Source organism: Atheta coriaria, unplaced genomic scaffold (assembly GCF_025399875.1).
Source record: "Atheta coriaria isolate IRGN ID8LTWV9N9 unplaced genomic scaffold, Caltech_Dcor_3.1 hic_scaffold_6_pilon, whole genome shotgun sequence".
Taxonomy (NCBI): domain Eukaryota; kingdom Metazoa; phylum Arthropoda; class Insecta; order Coleoptera; family Staphylinidae; genus Dalotia; species Dalotia coriaria.
Window position 1 is genome coordinate 3,908,717 of NW_027045448.1, and position 19,456 is coordinate 3,928,172.

The 19,456-nt window shown below is 41.8% G+C and overlaps 3 protein-coding genes across 3 annotated transcripts; 1 reads left to right on the forward strand and 2 right to left on the reverse strand.

Annotated features, from left to right (window-relative positions):
* Positions 1-5: 5 nt before the first annotated feature.
* On the reverse strand, positions 6-1,395 carry LOC135794595 (uncharacterized). Its single transcript, XM_065305929.1, has 3 exons — positions 729-1,395; positions 486-679; positions 6-434 (listed from the first exon to the last, which is right to left on the reverse strand). Exons 1-3 carry the CDS (start codon positions 1,393-1,395, stop codon positions 6-8), a joined length of 1,290 nt encoding a protein of 429 aa, XP_065162001.1.
* LanA (laminin subunit alpha) lies at positions 1,237-18,951 on the reverse strand. The gene is made up of 14 exons (XM_065305698.1): positions 18,481-18,951; positions 17,840-17,986; positions 15,760-16,381; positions 15,493-15,702; positions 15,158-15,430; positions 14,957-15,094; positions 14,625-14,897; positions 10,233-14,573; positions 9,948-10,174; positions 9,565-9,895; positions 9,210-9,498; positions 3,197-5,617; positions 2,434-3,139; positions 1,237-2,375 (listed from the first exon to the last, which is right to left on the reverse strand). The coding sequence occupies exons 1-14, from the start codon at positions 18,745-18,747 to the stop codon at positions 1,494-1,496; spliced, it is 11,127 nt and encodes a 3,708-aa protein (XP_065161770.1). The 5' UTR covers positions 18,748-18,951; the 3' UTR covers positions 1,237-1,493.
* LOC135794421 (exonuclease GOR) lies at positions 5,880-9,135 on the forward strand. The gene is made up of 2 exons (XM_065305702.1): positions 5,880-6,512; positions 6,569-9,135. The coding sequence occupies exons 1-2, from the start codon at positions 6,023-6,025 to the stop codon at positions 8,902-8,904; spliced, it is 2,826 nt and encodes a 941-aa protein (XP_065161774.1). The 5' UTR covers positions 5,880-6,022; the 3' UTR covers positions 8,905-9,135.
* Positions 18,952-19,456: the final 505 nt, after the last annotated feature.

Genomic DNA, 19,456 nt, shown 5'->3' on the forward strand with positions numbered 1-19,456 from the left:
TGTTTTTACCGATGTCGATACCCGTACACGCCTAATTCCATGATAAGGAAAATTACTGCTAGTCCCAGACCTGTAAGAAAAAGTAGAATTGCCGATTTAACGTGTTCCAGCGATGCGCTTGAATAACCTTCGCTTGTATCGCCTTTTGTAGAGATTTTTAACGATTTCTGTTTAATTCGTTTAAGTATCCCTGTTTCAAACATTTTCATTAACATTTGATTGATTGTTTTCTGTTGATTTGCGAGTCCTTTTCGTAACAGGAAACTTTCTTTATACTCTCTAATATTACTCTCTAATGTAATCACATTGTAATCGTTATGATCTGGCGCAGAAATGTATTCATCAAAGAGTATTTGCGGTCCTAAACCAATATTTGCTGCCGTATCGATTTGCTCAAACAGTTTTGTTAAATTATTGGTGTGACTTGCAATTTTCTACAAAAAGAGAAATGGACTATTGATTTATCACCGCCATTTTAAACTTACATAAGGTCCAAACTGATTTCCGGTGACGCCATAACCGATGATGTTGAATTGATCCACTGCGACATCAACGCTCTCTTGTTGGATTAGAACTGAGGTTATGGCGGCTGTGAAAGCCGTGTAGAGCAAATATGAGGTAATATAACCTAGCAGGAAGAATATTCTGCTTGTTACACGCGATGGAGTGTAACTTAAACCTTAAATTATTACATTATTCGTTATGTATTGCTGGACTTATGTTCTTACCTTGTTGGCAGGCTGCAGCAATAGCCCAAAGAGTAATTTCCACCCAGGACCAACGTCTACCATTGTAAATTCGCGAATAATAATGCGTAGAAATCCGCAAACACACTGCTAGAAGCAATAAAACGACAAGGAAAACCAACCATAATGTCCCGACAAATGTTAACACGAAAATATCTTTCGCCTTGTTTTGAAAACTATAAATTAGCGCATATCTGGATGATAAAATGGCGTGGAGTGGATGAAAGCCATTGAATCCATGACTTCCGGTCGTAGATGCATGCGTACATGCGTATAAATCAGCAGTTTCTTCAGTTTGATTCAGGTAACCAAAAAATAATTCATCGTTTTCAGTTAAAACATCCAGTAAATTTTGAATATAACTGGAATAAGCTTTTCCGCGTGCGTTTTCACATTCTGTCGGTTTAAAATAAACGTTAACAGCGATGTTTGTTTCGTTAGGAAGATCGTGCGTTAGGTACAGTTTTGTATCATCAAAAGAATAGTGATATTCAATCCAAGTGTAATTTATTTCTTCATTGGCAGTATTTAATATGGTGATTCTTGATTTATCAATAACTTTCTTTCGAATAAAGTGTTCCAAAGACTTTTTGTTCTCGCAGACGTGAAAACACAAAACTAAACAAATTGCAAGTGTTCTACTCTTCATCTTGCTTTCGACTGGAGTAGAGCGAGCATAAAAGTAATAGAAAATAAAAGCGTGAAAGATTACAATTACATTAGCAAAGTACACAATTGAGACATTGATTAAATGGTCGGGCACGAGCCGATTTGCACGCCCCCTTCGGCCATACTCTGCACAGGATAAATCGGTACATTGTTGACCACCACGTTACGAATACAGCCAACATACGGAACTCGTACTGAGATACCCTTTGCCTTTTGTATAATCCTATGACCGCCGAGGAACAAATACCCGATTGTGTCGGTCGATGCAGACTTTCTGTCACCCACACCCGGAATAGAGTAAATTCCGTTTGCAGCAACTGTGACAACGCTCTTGGATTTGACCGCCTGGATAGTATGCCACTGTCCATCGCAGAATTGGAACTTATCTGGTAGGAACTTCGCCGTAATTGGTCCTTTACCATTGTCCACGGTAACTTTAAGTGCGCCTTGATCTAACTCCAGCACGAAGTAATCACGTTTTCCATGGACGGCCATGATAAGACCGCTGGATGCACGCGGACGAAGATCCATTCGTACGTCGAACTCATAACCCACTTTGAAGCGGTCTTTAAGACGCAGGAAACCACCTGCTGAGCTGAAGAATATACCCTCTTCCATACTCTCTGAACAGGGGATAACCTTATGCGTGTTGGGGTTCTCCATCGGCTTGTCGTTCATATTGAAATTACGGATACAGCCGTTGTATTGATCAACCCACTTTAAGGGGAAGGATTCATGCGTGTAGACCTTTTCAGGCACACCACCAACGTAATACGGTTGGGCTACATCTAAACGGGTGATGTTTTGAGTAGCATGTGCGGTGGTCTCCTCACCATCAATGTCCAGTATGCCATAACCGTAATCTCTTCGGAATGTTGCTTTATGCCAGACATCGTCAGCGTACAAAAGAGAGGAGTTTACCATTGCGGTTTTACCATGGTTACTAAAGGTGAAGTATACCTGTAAAAAATAATTTCATGTTGAAACTAATATTACAGTAAAGGTTGAAAACACTGACATAACCATTATCGAGGAACAACGCAACATATTGCTTGTGAGTTGCATCCGATACATAGAAAAGAATTCCATTGTGTGACAATGTTTTAAACTCCAAACTGAAGACGAAACTCTTCCTGACTTTCCCTCTAGGCACGGAAAATTCTAACCTGCTACCCTTTTCAGTGTATTTATAACTTCCAGATTTTAAGACGTCTGGGTCCAAAGCAGGATCTCTGGGTAGTGCACATTCTGGTGATGCTGCTGTTGTCGTCGAAGGATGTGGCCTTGGAGTGGGCCAGGTCGTTGTCTCTATATCAGTGAGATCCATATTGACTTCCACTGGATCTTCTTCTATCTCACCATCGTCTTTGCCACCATCACCTCTCTTCGGAGTGTCATTCGTATTGAAGACCTCGGTGTGTTCCTCCTCAGGAGCTTCAGTGGCGTGTACGTCTTGTTCTTCCAATGGTGGAAGAGTAGGTACATTGTGGATGTCCGAATCACTTCCCACTAGTTTATCTAGTAGACATTTACCCAACTCCTCGCCGCGTTTAAGGGTAGCATTAGCAAAGTTAAGCAGGTTTCCGTTAACAGTTGCATCAGCAATGCACCCTGCGAATGGCCGGTATTTATCAATCATTCCTTTTTTGACCACGTAATGTTTAGGTAGTCCACCGATGAAGATCTCGCCATACATCAGAATTAATGGAGGAGGGACATCAGCTCTGTGCAATGAATAAAATTAATCAATAACAAGATGGCGGCTGGGTTAAAATACTTACATTTCAAAATCAAGGTCATCATAGTCCAACCGCAGGACTCTATCACTGTGTGTCACGCTCACCACGTGCCATTCGTTATCATTAAATTTGTTATTTTTGGACACAAGTTCTAATTTTTGACTGATTAACTTTAAGCGTCCATTCTCCAACGAGAGACTGATACCAGACTCTTGTTCTTCATTCGTGGCGTAGAACACAAGCCCAGATTTCTCTTGGGTTTTGAATTTAAGATTAACAATGAAGTCATTTGATGATGTGATGTTATCATGCTTGACAAAACCGGGTCTATTGGAATAGAAAGACACAACTCCGCTGAATTTAGCAGGGCAACCGGGGATAACACCGTAGGACTTGACGTTATCTGTAAGGTCAATGGGTCTTCCACCAATTTTCAGATTATTTATACAACCATCAAAGTCCACGTTGGTAACATCTTTGACTTTGTGCATCTGTGGGTAACCACCAACGAAGAAAGTCTCCTGCGGTTCCAGGAGATGACCTTGTATCGAAGATGACTGGTCTTCCACTTCGATATTATCAACGATGAATCTTCCTGAGGGACCATCCCTTCGAGCATTCACATGATGCCACTCACCATCATTAAACGTGGATTTGGTATGCCAGACTTTGGTACCGCTTCCAAGGTTGTATTTGTATAATATCTTCCCGTTTCGCAACTCTAGTGATAAGAAGGTTCTGTCATTTCCATACAGGAATAGAAGACCTTCAGTTGCAAAGGTCTTGAAGTCCAATTGGACATCACTTTCTCTACTAAAGGATAACGCGCGTGAATTCAAAATGGTGTATCCGTTCCCATTGAATCTGTATCCGTTTTGATGGGTTTTTAGTAACTTGGTCCTCTGAGGTGCTCCTACGTTGTTATCGTAACCTCTGTTGAAGTTCCACAAGGAAATTGGAGTATCTCCAATGACAACATCTTCGACCATCCCGTTAAATACATTGTTTCGGACCTTGAATGGTGGTTCAAAGTCAGTGGGGTGGCTTCCAATAAACAGCTTTGAATTATTCCGATCCAGGTTGAAAATGCTCGATGGGCCGTCCAGTTGTTTTTCGGCAGTGGTTACATTTTCGGACCCATCACGCATTTCTTCTTTAATGCTTAATTTGGCATTCAATCCAGTTCTGTCAATTATAAACTGGTACCATTCATTGTTGGCCACGTATTTATCGTTGATAATCTGCTCCTGTCCATTACCAAGGTCCAAGGTGAGTGTTGGGTAACCACTTACTACTTCTAACGCCATGTAGTCATCGTTTTTGTGTCTTCCTACATTGGACCCGTTACCGTTTCCTAAGAAGAGTAAAACACCATTGGGTTCGGCAGTCTTAAAGTATCCTGATATTTGGGTGGATGTGCTAAGTTCGTCAAGGTTGTCCGGATTGTGAAGTTCAAGAGTTGTGGAGGGTTTGAAGACTACACCTCCATCAATCCTGTTGGCTAAATCACGGGCCAGAGCAATTTGTTCATTGAGTTTGTTAATCTTGGACTCTAGATTTTTCTTCAATTCCGGTCTCTGTTCCGGTCGGTTTTCGATCGTGTTCAAAATCTGTGGTAATTTGTCATTTACAGAATCTAACTCTTTCTTAACCTGAACAATGGCTTGATTTGTTCCGAATACTTTTTGGCTCATATTTTTCGAGTCTAAGAGGTTGTACTCTATTTTAAGGAAGCCTTTCTCGGTTTCATTGAGGGTATCCTTTGCATTACTTTCGGCATTCTCGGCGTTTTTCTTTGCTTCCAGGAGGACAGAGTCTAAATTCTTACTGACGTAGTTTTTCAGGGCTTTGTCTAAATTCTCCAAAGTTTCCTTATTTCGTGTGTGTTGGTCTTGAACAGGATGGAACTTATTTGTGGCGTTTTTGACATCAGGCTCGAGTTGCCTGATGTCGTTCATTTGTTGATCGGCGGCTGCAAGGAGGTCTTTAGAAGCAAGATCACCTTTGTTGGTAATCACTTCCAATTCTGCAAGGTGATCATTGACTTCATCCGCCTTTCGGTTGGCACCCTCGACTGCTTTTTTTGCTTTCTCTACGGCTTCCTCAATGTTGGAGTATGCAGTAGCTGCGCTCACAGCCGCTTCTGAGTCTACTAGTGTTTCATTCAAGATTTTTCCGAGTTCATAGGCCTGTCCATACAAATCATCCGCGTGTTTTTCTATATCTGGGATACGCTCGTCTAACTTATCTAGTTTTTTTTCTGATTCATCCAGATTCTCGCCAAAACTGCCCTCAAGGATTTTAAGGTCTTCGAATTGATCGCTCATTTCGTCAAAATTGTCGCGTGCTTCATTCAGCAGTTTGGTAGAGTTTTTGTTCAAAGCCTGAGATTCGTTAATATTTTTCTGAGTCATTTGCGTTTGAGTATTGATGTTCATTAATTTTTGCTCCAGACGATCTTTTCTGTAAAGGGTATTCATAAAAATTGCTTAGAAACGCTTTCAGTATTTGAATAATCTTTAGTAAAGTCAGCCATGTTTCAAATAAAAAATGTTTTAAATGGGAGGTTGTCATTGAATTAGGCGAGTTTATCTCATCCGCTGATAATAACAGTGCTATCACATATCCGGTGACCTCTTATATGCCTCTTGATAATTTAAAATTGAAACAATAAAAGAATAATCAAATATTTTATTAAAGTTTGCTCTGCTATGAAAATAGTTTTATATCCTCCCGCTGTCGCGTTCGGCAGCGCAACAAGCGGCCGCGATTCACGGCTCGAGTTGTATGATTGTAAGGTTAGGTGGTAGTGTTGTTTAGCGATTCCGCCGACTGTACTTTAAATAAAACCCTTTAACGAGCACGAAAATGCTGCCGACAAAGGGATTTTTCAAAGACATCGATTGTCCGTATCACGAGCGTAAGTGCGGTCGGCCTTATTGTCATTTTAGACATCGCAAGAAAACTCAAGACGCCGAAGATGCGCCCGCGAGCACCTCCGCCGGCGTTCTCACTTACAAACCAACTCCGAAAAGTGAGCTCGCCAGCAGTAGAAGTCACATTCCCATCAGCTACGTGCCGGATGTGGTGCGCACTACGGCGCGGAAGAGCTACGACATCAAAGACCGACCCACCTACAAACCAACACCAAAAAGTGTTCTCTCAGGAGTATGCAAAGCAAGTGAAGAGAATGTGACAAGCACATATACACCTACACCCATTGAACAATTGAAAGATGTGCAAGACACTGAGATTAACTTGGAGGAGGAGATGAAGCTTATTGATGGCATTCTCACAGAGTCCAATGATGAAGTCAGCTCTCAGAAGGATAGTGGTCAAGAAGTGAAGAAAACATGTGGTAATTCTTATTGGAACTTGATTTATATCAAGTTAGTAAATTTGAACTTTTTGCAGATAATTTGAAGAGCACGCGGGAGAAGGCAAATGAAATAATTGCTGCACTAAGTTACACACCAGACAAAAAGAAGAGTCATACCAAAGACAAAGAAAAATCTAGAGATCACAAGTCTACAGATAGACATAAAGACAAGGATAAAGACAGAAAAATTGATAGACACAAAGATAAGGATAAAGATAAAGAAAGAAAAAGCAGTAGTAGTAGTTCAAGATCTTCTAGAGACAATAAAAAATCATCCTCTTCAACCTCAAGTAGAAGTAAAAGCTCATCTCACAAAAGTTCATCATCAAGTAAAAGTCGCGATAAAAACAAAGACAAACATAGATCTTCATCTAGTTCTAAGCATAAAACCGATAAAAACTCGAAAAACAGTCCAGAAATTGATTTGGGAGCTGATCTGGAAGATGATTTTGGCCTAGATGACGATATTGACATGGACTCAATGATGATCGAAGACGAATGTTTAAAAATATTCAATGAGTACAAAGCCCCAGTTGTTGAAGCAGTCCCACCACCAGAACCCCTCAAGGTAACAGTGCCTGCCGCGGAACCTAAAGAAGAGCTTTCATTCGGTAAAAAACGCATAGCATATAACAACGCGGTGAAAGACGAAGTAAAGGCGCGTCCTGCGTTCAAACCACTCATGTCCGCGGGAATGACGCTGCATAATCGGATGCGAATTGCGCGACAAGCTCAGGCCGACAATGAAGCGCACGGAATTATGGCGGAAATGCGTAACATCAAACGAATTGCTCATCAAAACACATCGTCTATGGTAGAAGCTAAGAAGATGAGACCTAATGGAGTGTCAAGAACTGAAAAACCTAAACCTACACCTGCACCAATACCACAACCACCATCTACATCTGTAATAGACGATATATTAAATGCCAAGTCTACAACGACGGCGGGAATTACAATTCCACCAGCTCCGCTTGTTTCAGCGAGGCCTGCAATTCGAAGAATAGCACCCGCCTCGAACGTGATGTCCATACAAATGGCTAAAGCCCGTATAGACGAGATTAAGAACAGGACCATCAATACGGGTAAAACTCTTTCGTGTACTGTTCCTAAAGGTGGCAAGCGAACCGCGCATGTTCCTGATATGTCTTTGGCGAATATTCCGGATGTACTACAAGCAGAACGATCAAAACTCCCGGTGAATGTCCGCACTCGTTATTTAGGTCTCTTGGCGGATGAATGTGTAAAATTATACGTTGCAACTGAAGATGCCTACAATCGCGCATTGAATGAAGAGTTTAAATGTTATGAGCGATGTAAAGCTCTTCCAACATATAGGAATTCAGCAATGTTGGCTGTGAATCGGCTTAGAAAAGAGGTTCACGAACGTGAGGCATCTGGTCTTGGGCCTTTGCAGCTTGGGGAAACAGCTGGTAAATCAACAGAGTCGTATCTTGAAGGTCGCAAATTCTATGACTTGGTGAAAGGGTATATGTTGACTGAGGAAGAGTTAGTGCAACATGGTTTTCCCCGAGAAGGACCTACTCCTGGAAAGGCTGTAATCAACTCGGAATACAAGCAGCAGGCGACTTCGGAGCACTTGGAACCCAATCAACGATTGTGTTGCAGGTGTCACAAGATTTATCCAATCAATCGCGACGGTTTTCCATTGTTTGAAGAAGAGTGCTGTTATCATCCGCTGAGGAAAAGAACAATACGCGGCGAGCGAACGTATTTGTGTTGCAAGAGCTCCGAAGATACTGGATGTGCTGTTTCCGGCACCCACGTTAGTGAGGTGTCCGCCGATCGAGAACTGGAAGGATTTCAGTCGACATTCGAATCGGAAATTGAGAATGACCCTCGGGATTATGCTGTATACGCGCTTGATTGTGAAATGTGTTACACTACGAAAGGATTGGAGCTAACACGTGTAACCGTTGTCAATTCCAAGCTCAAAACAGTCTACGAATCCTTAGTGAAACCTTTCAATCCGATCATTGACTATAATACGCGCTTCTCTGGTATTACCGCCGAGCATATGGAGAATACAACAACGAACATTCTACAGATCCAAGCGACCATTTTGCATCTGTGCAGTTCGAAGACAATTCTCATCGGGCATTCGTTAGAGTCGGATATGAAGGCTTTGAAAATTATACATAATTCAGTAGTGGATTCGTCGGTAATGTTTCCTCATAAATTCGGCCTACCACACAAGCGCGCACTGAGAGTGCTCGCTAGTGAGTATCTCAAGAAAATTATCCAGAATGATGTTGCCGGCCATGACAGCGCGGAGGATGCGCTCGCTGCCATGGAACTGGTGTTGTGGAAAGTAAAAGAAGACATGAAGGTGAAAGGCATTAAGACTTGATGACCCTTTAATGTCTTGCTGGACTTAAACCAGATTAATACTCGTACGTAAAACGATTTTTAGTGCCTCACTTCACTTCATTCATGTCTCTCGTCGTAGGTCTATTTTTGTACAGAATATTTATTGGCAATGTGCCAGTTAAAGAAAAAAACGAAAGGTTCCTTTGTGATGTACCCTGTACGCAAACCAACTCTGATTGTTAACTGTATTATACAGGGTCTTTATATAAAAGAGGTAGTTCTTACTTACCTTTACTGCTCCAAAACTAAACTAATTATCTCTAAGTATGTAAAAAGGTGACTTACCCATTGTTATCATATAAGATCTTCGCTTCTTGACTCTTGCCCAGTGAGAACTGCGTTTGATTGGTGAGGTCGTCGAGTTTATCATTGAAGTTCCGTATGGTCGTGCGCACCTGCCCAATCTGGTTGCTGAACATATCAATAGGGATTTGGAATTGGGCCAAGTCAGCCATTAGATTATCAGCTTGTTCCAAGGCATTGTATGCGGCTTGTTCCCTTTCTGTGAGGTTGTATAGTTTGATTTCATCCAGTATACTCTCGGCTCTCTTTGTGGCGTCTTCTATTCTTGGTGCTAAACGTAAACAAATAATTTAGTCATCTATATTGGTATAATTTTGAGCGAAGTGGGTAAACTTACAAAATTGCTCGAGAAGATCATCGGACATGCTGGTGATGTCATCCACAGTGTTGTCTACGTTGTCTGCGGCTATCTCCACCTCTTCCCACATTTTCATGCTGGTGGTATACTGGTCATCCGCACTCTTTACTAGATTCTTACTGTTGCCCAGTGAGAAATTCGCGAGTAGGTTCATATTATTCGCCTCGTTTTCCATTGTATCTAATTCGGACAGAATGGGCTTGAAGTTGACTTTATCTGGGGTGATTGCTTCTACTTTAGGTGTTAGACGGGTGATGGTGTCGTTGATGTGAGCTAGACGTCTGGCTTGGAAGAAACCTGTACCTGCGGTCTAATATAAAATTTTAGTGTTTATACCTTTAAGAATGTTTGGCGAAACTTACTTGGAACTCTTCTTGTATAGGGTCAATAAGACCGGAAAGATAATCAGTGAAGTCCAACAGGTCATCTGTGCAACTATCGCAACCGTGACATCCATACTCTTTGACGAAAGCCCACCTGTGTGGGCATTGATCGCATTTGTCTCCGGTCACTCCCGGAAGGCACTCGCATTGTCCTGTTTGAGCGTTGCAACTTACTCCGATTGAGAACTCATCTCGACATCCACATGCTACGACAAAATTATGAATATTGTTTTGTTTAGTGCGGTTGGCCAATGAGATACTTACAAATGCAACCCTCGGAAGTCAAATTCCAATACCCAGCTTGACACTTGCTGCACGTCCTCTCCGTAACACCTGGTTTGCACCTACATTGACCGGTGATGTCATCACACTGTTGTCCAATGGCAGATACATCGCACTCGCACGCCTGACACCCTTGACCGGAAGCATACCCGTAGTGATTTTCCTCGCAGCGATCGCATTTGTCGCCGACGACATTCTTTTTGCATACACATTCCCCTGTAAAGCTGTTACATTCGGCCGTGCCCAGCGAGTCGCATACGCACTGCTGGCAGTTCTTCGCATTCACCGCGTCGCCGTAAAAACTAGGCGCACACAGGGCGCATGCAGGCCCAAAGGTGTTGTTCAAGCATTGCAAGCATTCGCCAGTAACCGTATCACAAGAACGTATATCATTAGTGTCAATGTTACCCGAGCACTGGCAGGGTTTGCAGTAGTCGCCCTGCACCTCCGGACGTCCATAATATCCAGATGAACAACCTTCGCATCTAGCACCCCGGTAACCCTCATCGCAATTACAGTGGATCTTTTCGCCATCAGAGGAAACATCACAGCTGGAAGCGAAGTTGTTGCCGAGTAGTGGCAGGGGACAAGCGCAGATGAGACAGTCCATTGGAGTGCCCTGTTTTGCATTCCCATGATATCCAACGGCGCACTGATCGCAATGATCTCCGATGGTGTTGTGTTGGCAATTGAGACAGACTCCAGTGTGGAGGTCACATTCTGACGCGTGACCATTGCATAAGCATGGAACACAGAAACCACCATGTGGGCCAGTGCTGAGTCTGTAAAAACCAGGCGCGCACTCTTCGCATGATAACCCTGTGTAGTTCGGTGGGCAATCGCAGTATTCGACGGTATTTGCGATTTCCTGATGGTCTCTAGTTTTACCCTTTTCTGCATCATCAAAGGTTACACTGGATAACCTTGCAATTTCCGTAACAGACCAATAATTAGCACGGATGTAAATGCCTTTTAGGTCTTTAAGTACAACCATCAAGTGTTCGCGTTTGCTGGGGGCACCCGACGGTAGCACAAAATTGGTTTCAACAATCTGCACGCCAGTATTGAACTCTTCATCAGCTGGTGGCTGTTCAAATCCGTCATACTTCAAGTAGTTATTTGCCCCTACTAGGATTACATCGGGTCTCAACAATGCTTTACCACCATCACCGATCGTATACCAAACAGTATAGTTTAGCCATCCTCCATAGGCAGTCAGACTGTTACCAAGATAATCCTCTGGAGCTTTGAAGTAAAGAATTTGGTTCTTTTCCTGTTTTCCTAGTTCAAAAGAGATCCCTTGATGGTTAGGGTGTTCCAGCGTTACATTAACCGTGGTCACATTAAGTGATTCAAAGTTTTCTTCGATTGCGGCCACTTCCCAATTCTCCATGCTGTATCGAATTGTTCGGTGTAGGAAAGAGGAAACGTAACAGCGATTGGTCTTTCCGAAACAGAAGCACTCTGTACATCCATCTTCATTGTGTGCTTGCAAATTGTAGGTGCCTTCAACACAAATATCACAAGCTGGACCAGTTACCAATTTCTTACAGAAACACTCCGCAGAGTCCTGGTGACAAATATCTTTTTCAGTGCCCTGAATGTTACACTCACACCGATGGCAGTATGGAAAACTGAAGAATCCTGCCAGACATGTGTCACATTTCCTTCCGACGATGTTTGGTTTGCACGGACACTCACCGGTAAACAAGTCACACTGCAAGCTACCGTCAACACCCAATGGGTTACACTTACAATCCTCACATCCGCTGAATTCATCAAATCCGTAAGTTAGTGGCACGCACTGGTCGCATAGTGCACCGTGAACCCTCGGTGGGCAGATGCACTCACCTGTTGTTGGTTCGCAATTGCTGGAACTCATGGGACAATTACAGGGTTTGCAATCGGGGAATTCATAATAGCCTGGTTTGCAGATTGAGCAGTCGCGTCCAATGACGTTTTCTTTGCATTGACATTGCCCGCCGAATTTCTCACATTCGAAGCTCAGTGACCCATCGTAATCACACATACATCTGAGGGTGCCCGCATTGTAACCGGCTGTGATAGAAAACACCGAATCGCGACAGAAACCTTTCTCTTTCGTGTCAATATAGAAATGGTCCTTTCCACAGGTGTTAATGAATTCGTCCGTTCTACTGAAATCATCCTCCTCGGTAATTCGAGGTGTGTACAGGTCAGCAGGCACCACAAGGATGTAATCAAGATGGACGGGTTTTCCACTAGGCGATGAAACAGTCAACATGAAGTTTTCTGTCAGCGAGAATTTGTTGGTGCCATCTTTTTGTGTTACCACTGCGCGACATCCGTAGATCTTGGGGCAGTGATAAGCGCTAAGTTTCGCATCGTACATAAACCCGTTCTGGATGAGAATATCAAGGTCGTACTCTGGAGAATCTGGTTGGTAGAAATGGATGACGAACGTGTAGAATCCTGGGTTGGCTACCTTGGACCTAATATCAATGACGTTGTTTGTCTGATTAAGGTAAACATAATTGACCCCATGGACTGTTTTAATTACGGGACCAGATCTTCCGGACTGTGTATCGTTCTTATCAACGTAGTTCTTATCAAATCGGATTTTCTTTGACTCTTCGGGATTGTGATAAGTTGATTTTACGCAATCACCATTCTTTTGAATACAAACAGGCTTCGGTTGAATGTAGTCTACAGACCATTCATTATAGGGTATCGCATGGACACTATGGATTGCTACCGAGCCATTTGTAATCGCATTGGGTCCACCCAATGCAAACTTTACATGGAGGCCGTTTTCGTCGGTGTTGTATACTTTGATAATGCCGTCTTGGTCAACAACAACTTGGCGACACATTGTGGTGTAACCGCATTTGTACAGAACAATTTGGTCATGGCCATCAGCAGAAGATTCAATCACATTAGTATCTAATGTCGGGGTAGTCACGTTCAAATAGTGGGTGACAGTGTTCTCCAATGGAGTTATGTAGTTAATCAACAACACATACTTTCCGGGTTTCTTCAGTGTTATATTGTAATCAATTTCTGGTTGTTCAGAACTTACAATCGGGATCCGGACGTTTGTTAGGTTCAATTTCCTAAGGTGATACTCATCATCATAGAATTTCGAAGGGTTTGCAAATGCATTGTCTCCAAGATCAATATACGCCCCAGAACCTCTGCTGGTAGGGTATTGTTTTGCCTCGGGATATTTAAACTGGCGACATAATGTTTGTGGTACTGAGTCAACGTCCATGTCATTCTCCGGAGCAATCACACAGGGTTCCAACACTTTTTGGTTGAGTATGGTCGCCATGTAGAATTCTTCTGGTAAGATTACGAAATAATCCAAAAACAGACCTTTGTCCGCTTGAATAGACATGGTCCACTTGCCGGGATTCATTACGAAAGCAACCGGTGCATTACCAGCGTTGATTGTAACAAAAGACGGTTTTGATGTATTGAGGAATGTCACTGGATATTGTTGCTCGTCATTGGAGTTCTCGGGAGTCACCTTGACGACACCCTGGATAGGTGCCTTCCCTTTGTTGACATACCTCAACACTACACGGTACAAGGAAGGCTTGTGGATCTTGATATCATGCAGGATAGTTCTTTGCAGATGGCTAAATTTAGCATAACCCTTCCAGGAGTAGTCCGGGAAATCTGCCTCGCTGAAGGCATACCTAACAACTGAATCTGCAGTACGGCCATCTTCAGCTTCGTATTGATGTTGGTATAAAGTAGGGAAATAATGCATCCCCACAGGTTCTTTGCACGTTTGTCCTGTGATTCGCGGCTGGCATTGACATTGTCCTGAAATTTTGTGGCAGATCTTGCTGATGGAACCTCCGACGTCACAACCGCAGTCGGTACAACCAAATAAGTTATCTTCTTGCAGGTTGTATGTACCGTCATCGCACTCTGTACATCTACGTGCCACCACATTAGGTTTACATGTGCAGTCGCCTGATTCCGAATTACAAACTGCAATCCCACCAACAACACCAGGAATGTTACAGTGACACTCTTCACAGCCTCCAGAATTGTGGGCATTAAGATTCCAGTATAGAGGTTTACACTTGTCACATATACGGCCTTCTACGCGGTCTTTACATTGACATAGTTCACCTTTGGGTACAGATCCGCATCCCAAGAAAGCGGAAATGACACCGGCAGGGTTACAGTTACATTCCTCACACGCCGGGAAGTTGTAGAAAGATTCTCGGCAACGGTCACACTTAGCGCCTTCATAGTTATGATGACATTGGCAGATACCGTCGTTATTACAAGAAAGACCATTTGCACCGTGGCTATCACAATCACAAGCTGAAAATCAAGCAATAAAATGCCTGAATATTGAATTAAATTAACACTTACGTAAACATTCCGGATACGCATAATATCCAGGACTGCATTGTTCACACGTTCTTCCAGCGAAACCTCTGAGACATGTACACTTTCCGGTTGCACCACAAGTAGTAGCAGAAGATCCAATAGTACTACAGTTACACGGTTTGCAATCTGGGTATCCATAATAGTTGGTGTCGCACTGGTCACATCTTTCTCCAGTATATCCTAGCTTACAAATGCATTTACCATTGGTTTTATCGCAGACTTCTCCTACAGTGCCCTCCGTGTCACAGTTACACACTAGTAAAATAAAGCAAACATAATTTTTTGAGTAACTCTACATTGTTTCTGGTACTTACACGTGCAAGATGGGTAATTAAAGTAGGCATCACGACATTGTTCGCATCGTTTTCCACCGTAGTTGGATTTGCAGGTGCAGTTTCCGGAAGACTTGTCGCAAGCGCCAGAAATAGCCCCCAATGGATTGCACTCACAGGCTATAAACCAATGAAACAATATTAACCATCAGGATGATTTAAATTTTTGTTATAAATTCTTACGTTCACAGTTTGGAAATCCGAAATATTGTTCAGCGCATTCCCGACAATGTGGACCACCGAAATTATCCATACACTCGCAAATACCATCGGTTGCTTCGCATTGCTGCGTTATTGTTCCATTAATGAAACAATCGCAAGCGACACATTTTGGGTAACCGTAATATCCGAAACTGCACCTGTCACAATTGGGCTCTTGGTACTCTTTGCGACACTCACACTGTCCGGTCTCTTCAGCGCAATTTCCGGTTGAATGCGAATTTTCACAATCGCATGCTAAAGAATAGAACATAAAATGAGTTATACATTTTGATTAGTTTGTAGTTTTGTGTGCATACGTTGGCAAACATCGATTTCGTCCCAGCTTTTGCCACGTGGTCTGTAGAACTTTGACATGCATCGATTGCAATTTGTGCCTTCTGTATTGTGTCGACAGTTTTGACAAACACCGCCACCGGCATAATTTCCATGTATATCAATTGATTCTCCCTTCTTGTCTACTTCTTCATCGTAGATGCATTCGTTACTGTGGTTGAAACAATTGCAAGCTGTAATATTAATCAATTAATCAACTGAAGTAAACAAAATGGCGCTGTATTTATTACGTTCACATTCGAATGGGTCCGATTCTTTTCGCAATCTCCACGCTTTCTGTTCGAAGCCAGGACAACAACGATCGCACTTTGGTCCACATGTATTGTGTCTGCACAAACAGACCAAGATGGCGGGGTCGGTTGAATCTCTATTGTCGCATGAATCTGCATGGCCGTTACACATACAACGCCCTCCAATACTAATATCTTTAATTGAATAGAAGTATCTTCTTGTTACAGTTGGATCTTGTTTTGTGACAGACATCAAGTGTCCCAGGAGATTTTTGGTTCGTAATAAGCGCAGACGTACATTGGTGGCACGCGTCCATTCTTGTAACACACTGGAGTTGAAGTAGTTGTTAGCGGAAGGGCGATTGTTAAGCAGAGAAATTGGAATTTCGCCGCCTTCAAGTGGTACAATACGAGAAAAGTCTGTCGTACAGATGATGCTGTCATCTTTGGTAATAGGTAACAAAGATTCTTCTCCAAAGAAGGCAGAACAGTCTGATGTTGTCTCGGCAAAATATTGCCATGGTACGAAAGACTTTCCATAATCGGCGGATTTTTCTAGAACCCAAAGGCCAGGTCGCGGGGAGTTGCCCATTCGTACGTAGACATAAGCCACGTGAAATTCCTAGAGGTAAACAATTAAATATTTTTAAATTTTGTTTCATTATTATTTCGTAATTTAAAAAAAAGGTTTTTTTTTTAATTCTACTATTATCATGGCGGATGAAGTGGTGGGTTGTGCGATAAATATTTTCGTCAGGAAATTAACGCCTACAAGCTTGTAACAGACGAGCAATCGTGTTTTGTAACAAAGTGACCCTAATATTAGAGCGTGACATGGATGTCCCCAAACGTTCAAATCAAAGCAGGACTTTGATAAGATACAAAACAAACTTTACACTTCATTCAGTTTTATTTCGTGTATGAATATAATTTTTCAGAAATTAAATGATTAATAAGAGTTTTCTGCTTAAGCAGCAAAATACAACTCTCATTTTCGTCGTACTTATAGTTTGTAGTTAAAAATTATAGGTTATAATGACTGCCATCTTTATTAACCTATCTTAATGATTAAAAAACGTGTATTAAGATAAATTCTTGCACATAAAACTTAAATACCAATAAATAAATAACTAAAATTTCCTCAAATTATCTCGGTTATGTTAAAGGTGCAGAGAAAGAACGTTTCGAACAGATGTTTACCACATTTTCGTTCACTCGAAAATTTAATGTTGATGTGAACGAAACTAGGGACCGCATGGCATGTTAAAGTTTGAAGTCACGTAAACGACAAGCAATTGTCTCTTTGAAAGTGATCGCAGTTCACTGTTTACTGTTTTGTCCGAGGGTATTACAAGCTTGCGTGTACTTACTCTTGGGGTTGTTGACTTGACTTGTCTATTTTCCCTTTTTTCTTATTTTGTCGTAACAGGCGTTGAAATAGTAAATCAACGACGTATTACTATAAATAACAATTGAAATTTCTTGCCATCCATTTCCTAAATGAAAACATTCATCCGCAATGCCGGAAGCTACGGTAAATCTTGCGTATCTTTTTTACAACTTGAGTTCATGTAACAACCAGTAGAATAGTTATTAGCAGTAAAACCCACTTTACGATTGCAATGACCAGCAACGACTATTCGAATTGACTTCATCGGCTTGTGACTTGAATATTCCACCGCAATTGACAAACGTGTTTGTGACTTGTGTCGTGCTTTATAATAAGTTTCAGTTCCTTAAGACCGCCATTCTTAGCTTGCAGGTTTATAAAGCCATAAAAGTTATAAATGTAGTTTCAAAGCGTACTAATAGTGCGAATTCCGAGTACTGCCTACTACAAATAGCTGAGGATATCGTACGTGGACAACGGCAAGATGAACGGCAAAGAAATTTGTCATGAATGGGCATGAATGAAGTGAGAAATTTTAGAAATTTAAATTTTGTAAAATTCACCATTTTAGGCATCGATAAAGAAAGAGTAAATACAAAATTTAAGAAAATTAAATATAATATCAAATATGACACATGCGAGAACTACTGCGCATGCGCATTACATCATAACATAACCATAGTTATTTACCTGTCCCAAATCGATGGTCAAGTTGACTTCGTTGTATTTCATCCCCCTGGAAAGGGGCGGTGATTGCCACCATGTTTCACGTCCGTTGACGGCGAATTCAGGCGGATGTTGTTTATCCGGACGAGTGGGATCGCAATAATCGCAGTGCTATAAAACAGAGAATTATTCATGTTTAATTCATGTGTAGAAGATATTTCATGCTGACATAGTAGAATTGGTTGCAACTTAATGAAAGACTTCAATTGTTTAAATTTAGTCTTCTTATCAACCAAAAACGGTTGACTTAACTTTGACCGATCGCTTTTTTCTTATCATATGCAGGTCAAACCTTTATTTTTAAACTTTGAAACTTTCGCTTATTGGAATCATTAAAAGCGCAAGTGAATAAAACTGGGAACAGCGAGGTTAATAAACTATAATGCGTGATAAGAAAAAATATAGTTTATATATAAAATAGTACATGTAACTAATTTGAATATTTGTCGATAATAATTGTCGAGGTAACAAAATTTGCTAAACGTTTAAAGTTACATAGGTTTCAAATTTCAATACGATGCAAAATATATTTTTACATTCACAAAGTCTGCACTTAAATTTTCGGCTGGAAAATTTTTCGAAATTAAAAATTTGAAAATATTTACCTGTCCATGAATAACATTAACATTCACATCGTTCTCGGAGTTTGTGGGACCAACAAGTTTACAGTAAAGCTCGGGGCCTTCGGTATCCTCGCCGCACGTGGCCGACGCATACACTTTGCGCCCTTCGGCGAGATTAAAGTACGGGGGTGTCAGATAAGTTTTGTTTTCGGCTTTTTGCGCGCTTGCCCCCAACGCACAAGCACCAAACGCAATCAGCGCGATAGACAACACGCACGCCGGCGTGCGGCCGCGACGACGCGCAAACATCTTCACGAAGCAAAGTCACCAGCGCAACTGAGCACTGCGACTGAGCTTAAGCCGAACGCATCGATAGTAATAAAAGCTCTAAGCGTAAGCTCTGTAGTAGATAGTGGATACTAAGTACATTCACACACACATGTGCACACGAATGGAGCAGTGGAACAAGTGCAACAGTGTAACTATACTTATGTTAAGCACTTTTGCATTCAGACGAGACTTGGATGAGACTGAAAACTGAAACCGGCATGTGGAGACGGAGAGATGATGAGATTGGGTGAGATGAAGCGGTTTCGAGCTTCAAGGCCCAAGGGAGGCATGGAATGGTTGCTTAAGTTATAAGACAGGGCTGGGGTAAGAATTTTTAACTTTTAAGTCGGGATATTGCTCTACTCAAATATATAATTTATTTTTTCTATTATAAAAACGACATAATTACGTTTTGTTAGATTATTTCACACACTTTCTTTGGAATTAATTAATTTTTGTTAAACAATTTGTTAGTTTGACCCTGTAAAGAGACTTATCCCCACTTTTTCCCGCTCGGAGGGAACTTGGGAGATTAGCTGTTGAGCTTTGGCTTGTGATGAGATGAGACAAGAATTGTGATGGGAGAGAAAAGGGCAGAAAGGCGAGAAGAAAAAAAGGGACCCTCGGAGGGTTATCGTTTTCGAATTTAGCCCAACGATGAGAAGATAATATCGTTCTTCTGTGATTT